The sequence below is a fragment of the Nicotiana tomentosiformis genome, chromosome 11 (assembly GCF_000390325.3).
Source record: "Nicotiana tomentosiformis chromosome 11, ASM39032v3, whole genome shotgun sequence".
Classification (NCBI taxonomy): domain Eukaryota; kingdom Viridiplantae; phylum Streptophyta; class Magnoliopsida; order Solanales; family Solanaceae; genus Nicotiana; species Nicotiana tomentosiformis.
Window position 1 is genome coordinate 83,175,802 of NC_090822.1, and position 8,496 is coordinate 83,184,297.

The following is an 8,496-nucleotide window of genomic DNA, read 5'->3' on the forward strand; positions in this document are numbered from 1 at the left end:
CCTACCAAATATCGTGGACCTTGTAGTTGGTTGGATACAAAGCAGATTAAATCTCAGAAAATTTTCTTGAATCCCCTTACTGTGAAGCCCCACCAAACAGAAAAGAGTGTGTAAAATGACTGCTTTATTTTTAAACTTTTGGACTTCAATTTCAAGCAAGAATTAATCAATAGTTACCGAGCTTTCTCTTCTTGTAAACCAAAGCCTTTTACCCTTTGTAACTAAGATTAACAAAACTAATTAGTTTTAATGGGGTCTATTTTCACTAAATACGTAGATGCATTTCAATAATCAGAGAGCGAGTCTCTTTTATCATCCATCATGTAATTTGTCTAGTTTATCCAATAGTTTTACACGGTCATATATTTATGAAGGTAGGACAAAATTGATATAAAGAGAATTGAGAGACGTCTCTTTCTCTAAGGCAGTGGCAGATGCAGTTCTTTGGGCGATAAATTCATTTGAATCTAGTGTTTTCGATTTTGAACACAAATATATATATAAAAATAGTTAAGATTTCAACAAATCTTAGATATAAACCATTAGTTTTAAAAATACAAGGAATTCAATTCTAAAAACATTAAAAAATAGAACTTATCAAGTTTAAATCTTGAATGTGTCTCGGTTCTCATGATTTTTTTTCTTCTTTTCACTGTTCTTAAGATTGATTTGTAGGGTATTGATATAGTCTCTTCCTGGCTCCTAAAACTTTCAATCCAACATAGCTAAAAAATTCTATGGTAAATTTATGACTCTTTTTCTCGAGCAATAGTTTTGAGTGGTGAGCTAACTAATTAAACCGGTAAAACGTAATTACCTAAAAAGAACCATTTATGTAAATCTGTCATCTGATGGCCAAAGCTTGCACAATGATATCAATCCAAGGAAAGGCAGCTCTAAAATTTTGTGCAGTTAATACCTGTATCTTGGCCTATGTTTTGGACAATTACACAACAGAAAGCTAATAACAAAAAGAAACAACTAATTAAAAAATAAAGACTACAGAATCTAACCAACCAAAAGAAAAAGAAAAATAAATAAAACTCAGAAAGTTTGTTTTCTAAAGTTTTCTGTTCTAGTTTCCTGCTAAAATCTTGAAGAGTTCTTCTTCGTTCTACAGTTATCTGCTCCATTGTAAAACCTGTTCTTGGGCCCAATTACATCACTGCATAAATATCCACAGAATTTATTAACGAAAAAGACTCGCAATGTGTTAAATCGAAGTCTGGCGAAGAAACACTAGAGAAGAATAAGGGGGAAACATATAGATGAAAAACACACATTATAAAATAGCATTACATAACAAACGAAAATTTTGTCAAGCTAGTAATTATTAAATACTGAAAACATAACACTAAGCACTCCGCCAATTTTTGATGGCATACCTCTCGTTCTATCTCTTTATTTTCTCACGTATTTCAGATTTTGCAAAGACTACATTATATTGATAATTTAAAAGACATATAATTCTATGTAAATAAAATATTCAAAAGTTATGCATATTCTTATAGAAATTACGAATAATCCAAATGCATTTGAATTTCTATCGAGTATCCAAAGACCGAATAGGGCACCACCCGTGACTTAGTACATGCATTCACATGAAGACAGGCAGCACGAGGGGCAATTGCTGAACAATGGGAGAGGGACAAGACAAGTAAACAACAAAGGAATATAATTATGTGAGAGAGAATCTGAAATTTTTACTTGCACCCTTTCTTATCTTATAAAATTGCATGATATATAGTATATACAAAGATGGCATAACATTATTACTCTCCAGTCTCCACTACCCATATAGTCATATTTGATTGAATTATATTCTAGAAAGAAGCATAGTATATAAAGATAAAAGATAAAAGATGACACTATAACTGTATAAACTTATGTATTTCGCAATTCATTAAAGATAAATTACTTTGGCCTATTAGAAAGTCAAACTAGAAAATTCTTTCTGAGCATAGAGAGCTTTTAACCCTTTAATAGAGTAGAATTTCAATTAATCTTACTAGTAATATGCTTGTGAATGTAAGTAGTAATGATGTGATAACAGATCAACCAAACTTTCGCACTAAAAGCACGTTTTTACATACAATATCTCATGTTTGAAAAAAAATCACAAAGCGCATTTTGTGACTATGTCACAAAATCTTTATTTTCCTATGTTCGTTATCAATTATATTATATGGACTTAAGTTATATATGTAGACGACAATGTAAAAATTCTTTTATACTGTCGGTGAATTCTAACATGTTATAGTAAATCAATTCCTTTTGTTTCAATTTATATGGCAGAACTCGGATTTTGAGAGTCAAACTTTTTAATTTTGACCTTGAATTCGGACATAGAATCTTTAAGTTCTTTGAAATAAAATTTATCTATTTGAAAACTCTGTAAAAAATATTATAAGTCACAATAATTTAAAAAATCAAAATATCTAAAAGGCATATGCAAAGGAAAACTCGTTTAACTCTCAAAACCCTAATTCCGCTATTTGTTTATCAAATTACCAATTATACTTATCCAAAAAATATATATATATATATATATATATATATATATATATATATTATGTTGTTTTTTACACCATTAGTATACAAAACTTAACCTCATTCTATACAATAATTATGCGTGGTAAAGTAATTTTAAATCAGGTATCCCATGGTATCTGCAGAATCCGAAGGCAAAGGACAATTATTCAAGAAAAAAAATAATAGATTGCAGCCAAAGGAGAAAACAACATACACACACATTGACATTCAGACAGGCATATTACAATCAATGGAAAGAAAATTTTCTTTTAAAAAAAAAAAAACACCTTACCTGTACTTTTTGTGCATGTCTTCCTTCTTCCCCCCTAACTTTTTAATTTGAACGTCACTGAAAATTTCCAGCACCTCCAAAAGACTGATGATGGCTTTGCGGAGCTTTTGAATCCAATGTGTTCATCTGCTGCTGTTGCTGGTGGTCTCTGTGGCTGCTTCCAAATCCTCCACTCATGCTCCTTACTATTTCCCCAACTCCAAGAAAATCCCTTGTCAACCTATTAGCTTGCTCAGTTCCCATATTTTCCATTGAAAAGTTATTAAGCATTTGCTTCTTCTGTGGTGGCTGCTGCTGCTCAAAGCTATTCCCGTAGTTGTTCTGTTGATTTTGATCATTATTACCATAAGCATTTACAACTAGGTCATGAAGATGATTCTCGCTTAAAGGGTCGCCATAAACAACGTTTCCAAAGTTGACAGGTGGCGGCGGATGAATATCGGATTTGGTGGCGCTAGAGGATGAACCAAAGGCTTTGAGCAAGGAGGCACTGTTGTTGTTGCTTGTTGTGGAACCCATTTGAGCTGCTTTTTGGAGGAGCGCGGTGGCAGACATTGGTGAAGCAGTGTTGTTATTATTATTAAGGTTGTTACCGTAGAGAGAAGGGATTGATGAGGAACTTATGTGATGATCAGTACCAAGAAGGCTACCAGCTGAGAACATGTTGGATGAATTATTCGACCCGTCACCACTGCTGTTACTGAACTGATGACTCGGAAGCAATAGACCACCACCTCCTCCAGAAATATTGCTATTTCCAACATTTTCACTATTGTTGTTGCTATTCTGGAAAAAATTGAGGTTGAACATACTAGCCACAGAAGGGGAGCTGTTATTATTTCCATTGTTGTGAAGATCAGGAAGTTGCATTAAGCCATGGATTGACGGCTTATTTGCCGCGTAATCTTGATGATTTGATTGATCAGCTGGAAGAAAGAAGGACGTCGAAGGACGGAAAGCTGAGCCAATTGATGTTCCCATAAGGTTGTTGTGATCGAATTGGCCAGTACTAGTTTTGATGTTGCTGCCAAAATGCAGTATATCGGTGGAGTTAGAAGAATGGTGTTGATGATCTGAAATTTGGGAACCCATTTTTGAGAGGCCTAAACTCATGTTGTTGTTACTTCCATATAAATGACTCCCAATGCTGCTCAAGCTTGGTGGATTTCTCGCACTTTCTTGTGCCAATGCATCACAAAAAGCTCTGTGGGTGATGAAACTATCACGCCTGCATTAAACACGATAATATTTATGAGAAAAAATTACCTAAAAGATCATTACAGGTAATTATGCATAATAAAGGTATAAAGAAAAAATGAATACTACTATTATATTATTTCCAAAATTAAATTTATTGTGCAGGTGAAGTGAGATGGCCAAAAAATTTAAATGTAAAAGAAGAAAAAGATGAGGACCGTTAAGCTAAAATTCTGAAAAAACAAGAGTCATGTGTTGTTTACCAAGATTGTCACATAAAATTACAACGAACTGTCACTCTCATAATCAAAAACCGAGATTAACAGTAGTAGACTCTTGTGAAAAGAATGTAATAGTCAAGTTGTAGAAACTTTTATGATAAATGATTACTATTGAATTTACCAAACGTCAACAATAACATAGATTAGAAAATGAGTTGGATTTTGTACAGTGGTCCCATCCCCGAGATGATGACAATTAAGAATCAAAGTAAATTGTCTAATTCAAATACGAGAAAATTCCAATAATGGAGTGACAATGAATTTTAAAAAAAAAGGATTTGGGTGATGATTAAATTCATTATGATCTCCCATTTCGTAGAATACATTACTAGTATTGACTCCCTGAAAAAATGCAACAAAAGGAAATGTTGGATATAAGACATTTTAATAGAATTAATGAATCAAGAGATGATCATATGCATAGATTTTAATCTTTATTAAACCAAATGGCTAGAGGATAAATCCCTGCGCCATTAAATGAAAGTAAAAAGAAGGGAGTAGTACTATAGAACCAGTCTTTTTGAATCATTTTTTAGCTATATAAGGATGTTAATACCACAGATTTGATACAGCATTTCCATCAAAAGTAGTAGTGATTGTGAATGAGAAAAATTAATTTCCAGATAATTGAGAGGGGTATAGGGTGTCCAAAGACATTATCATGAAAAGGGGTGGCTGAAAGAATTCAGAGCTGAACGCATCTATCCAACGTACAAGAAAACAAAACAAAAAAAATGTAAGGGGGACACTGCCATTTTTACATGGCATAGCAACACGTGAATAAGAAGAAACGATAGCAGTAACGGCAATAGGACGATGGTTCCTAGGAAAGAGACTCTCAGAAGACAAAGATAGAGAAGAAAATTTTAATTAGATGGTACCTTTTTTTTTTTTTTCCTTTAGCTTTTAAAACTTCTATTTACCATAGTAGATGATTTCACGTGTGGACACACACACATAAATGTTTTTCTGCTAGCTAATTAGCCGTTTCATCATCAACTGAGTAAAACTTAGTAAAAGATCCAAAGACAAAAACAAAACCTACCAGAAAACAGACAAAAAGAAAAAGAAAAGAAGAAAATTGAGTCTAAAAGGAATCTGTAACTGTTGGAAAAGCTGGTGAAAACTTTTTTCATCATTTCTAGTTCCTCTTTCAACAATCACACCTAGGGAATCTAAAAGCCCTAAAATCAAAGAAGATGCCAACCATTTCACTTGAATAAACCTTTTAAAAAAAACTTTAATCCTCATGATTGTTAGTTAGTACCAAAAAAAGGGTGTCCATAAATCAAATAAAAAAACTCATTCGAGTATATACAAACCTTGAGAAAAGGGTGCCACAATCACATTTGTATTCGCGAGTACCACAGGTTTTAGTATGAGCTTTCCAATCAGACTGGACAGCATATTTTTTGGAACATTTTTCGCACTTATATTTCTTCTCACCATGTTTTCTGGAGTAATGTTTCTTAATACCAGTGAGATCGCCAAGGGCTCGAGAAGGGTCATGGTGAACACATGTGGGCTCAGGGCACAAATAAACTTTGCGCTTCACTTCTTTTGTACTCTTCTGCTTTAGCTTCCAAGGCAAATTGTGTCCTCTTCTGTGTAGCTGTAGATTTTGTTCCCTTTGAAAACCTTTGTTGCATACCTCACATACGAACCTGTTTGTTGCCATTAGGGTCTTGGGTGATAGTGCTATTATCTCTGCATCTGGATCTGAGAAGAAAAAAGTTTTTTATCCATAAAAATAAATTAGATGGTTTTGTTAGAAAGTGGAAACATATAAAGATTTTATTCAGAGAATTAGATTAAAAAGTGAAGGTGGTCTTTTTTCCCTTTCAAAACTAACTAGGGTTTTCCTTGCAAAGTTGAATTTACATGAAATCACCTTTTCTTTTTGATTTTTGGATGTAAAAAGGAGAATTCAAGCTCTCTTTTTCTATTTTTTATGTTTTTTTCAAATGTTTTTTTTTTTATAATAAAACTGTTATAAGGTACTTGCTTGGTGTGCCAGGCTGATTTCTTCTCTTCTTTTGTGGTGCTTGCTGTTGTTGTGGTTGCTGCTGAATGAGAAGTTCTTGTTGTTGTTGTTGTTGTTTCATCTGTTGGTTTTGTTCTTCTTCTCTCATTGCAAGAAACACAGCTGATGAAGGCCCTGCAGCCATCTTTCTTTTGGGCTAAATTCTTGAGCTATTAGTAGAATTCACCCCAACAGAAAATTAAACAAAAGTAAAAAAGATTAGGAAAGGATTGAATTCAAGAAGCTTTTGTCACAAACCTTATATGGAAAACCCTCTCAAAACACAAGGTGGTGCTGAATTAATTTGAGATAATAAAGTAAAAGAGTGAGTGAGTAAGAGGAAGAGAATTATCATCCCATGGTGAGCTATTTGATGCCCCTTTTCTTTTTTCCTCTACTTCTAATGTAACCCTTTGCTATAAATGAATTTTCTAAAAAGATGCTACTGAGGTTCTTCTTCTATGTGTTTCTAGGTGTCATGTATATACACAAACACATATCTATAGCATTTTTCCTTTTCATTTTTCTCTTTTTTCAGTTTCTTCTCTCTATCACTATTTTTTCTTCTCATTTTTCTCCTATTTCCCCTTTTATACTCATAATGCAAAAATGAAAATATAATATAATTATCAAAAAGGGGAATGAAAACTTTGAAAAGTAAATTTAGGGATTGTTTGTTTATGGTTATGCGGAAATTATAATACAGGAATTGTTTATATGGTATATAATAATGTAAACATTATTATGTGGAGAATATAATGCAAAACTTTTTGCGACGAATAATAATGCAGGAATTATCATGTTGGAATTGCCTAATTTAGTGAGATTCTGGCCGTTAGATATTCTTATTCATAGATTGCTATTACATCGTAGTGATCTGAACTTAAATATCATAATACATAGATTCTTATACAAGTTATAACGGTATTAATAATACATATATTGTTTGATGTTTAATAGTAAACTTTTTATTTAACTTATGCGGAATTTAATGCCGAAAAACAAAACAATACATTATTTATATGAAGATTATATTCATTATTCTGAATAACATTATATACTCCAAGTAATATCACATTTCATCTGCAGATTAATTTTCTTATACTTCAAACCAAATGATTCATTAGAGAATAAACCTTTTGAGAAGTCTTAAAGGAGAACTTTGTGAAATTTAGTAACGTATTATAAATTGCATGCACAAATCAATATAACTACAACTAACTGAAGGATAGATACTAGTCTAGAAATTGAGCAATATTTATTTTGATTTACAATAATTTTCTCAAAAAAGAGAGAGGAGGCAGAGGCGGAATCATGATTTGAAATTTATGAATTCAAAATTTTTACTCCTTATAAGTTATTGAGATAATTTGTATATATGTTTAATGAATTTTTTTTAAAAAATATAAAGTTTTGAAAAATAATTATTGAGTTCAACTAAACCCGTGTTCTAACTTCGCCCGAATAAGGGGTAGAATAAAAGAAGAGGAAGGTGATGGTGCTGTCGACGGAGCCCACACCCCGTAACGTGTCCATATGCGGCGTCGGATTGGGTCCACTTTGCCTCTCTTTCTCTCATTTCGTATCCTTCTAATCACTTCCAGCCAAAACCGTTCCTTCGTCACCTTTCCTTGGCTCACTGTGAAGGAAATTATAATATATTTTCTTTACATGTATTTTTGTAGCTAATAGTCAAAATAAATATTCCAAATGCATATTATATGTGAAGTCCTTGTCCATTTTCATTTTCCACTTTGTGTCATAGGCACACATGAGAGTTTTTGGCGAAGTCAGGATTTGAACCCAACATAACATTTAGAGGGTGTTTGGCTAAACTTATAAGCTGGTCAAATTGGCTTATAAGCACATTTTGGCTTATCTACGCGTTTGGTAAATACTCAAAGTGTTTATAAGCTAAAATCAGCCATAAGTCATAAGCTGGTCACCTCCCAACTTATGGTTTTTCAGCTTATAAGCACTTTTAGTTTGACCAATATTTTCACTAGTTTATCCTTAATTATATTTTCTAATTCACAAAATACTTTTTTCAAAATAAATTTCTTGACTTTCTCTTCATTCCATATTCGTTATTAATTCTTTTCTTTACAAAGAAATTTTTAATTTATAATCTTTTGAAAAAAATGCAAGGGTATTTTAGTCATTTTAACAAA

General features: G+C 32.5%; 1 protein-coding gene across 3 annotated transcripts; it reads right to left on the reverse strand.

The window, feature by feature from the left end:
* Window positions 1-875: 875 nt before the first annotated feature.
* LOC104087976 (protein indeterminate-domain 5, chloroplastic-like) lies at window positions 876-6,887 on the reverse strand. Of its 3 annotated transcripts, none has more exons than XM_009592576.4 (5): window positions 6,584-6,887; window positions 6,308-6,495; window positions 5,625-6,021; window positions 2,825-4,052; window positions 876-1,165 (listed from the first exon to the last, which is right to left on the reverse strand). In XM_009592576.4, exons 2-4 carry the CDS (start codon window positions 6,468-6,470, stop codon window positions 2,879-2,881), a joined length of 1,734 nt encoding a protein of 577 aa, XP_009590871.1. In that variant the 5' UTR covers window positions 6,471-6,495; window positions 6,584-6,887; the 3' UTR covers window positions 876-1,165; window positions 2,825-2,878. The 3 variants fall into 3 exon arrangements, with proteins under 3 accessions (XP_009590871.1, XP_009590872.1, XP_070044132.1); XM_009592577.4 differs by having other exon boundaries at window positions 6,308-6,482; window positions 6,584-6,720; XM_070188031.1 differs by lacking the exon at window positions 6,584-6,887 and having other exon boundaries at window positions 6,308-6,577.
* Between the last annotated feature and the right edge of the window lie 1,609 nt (window positions 6,888-8,496).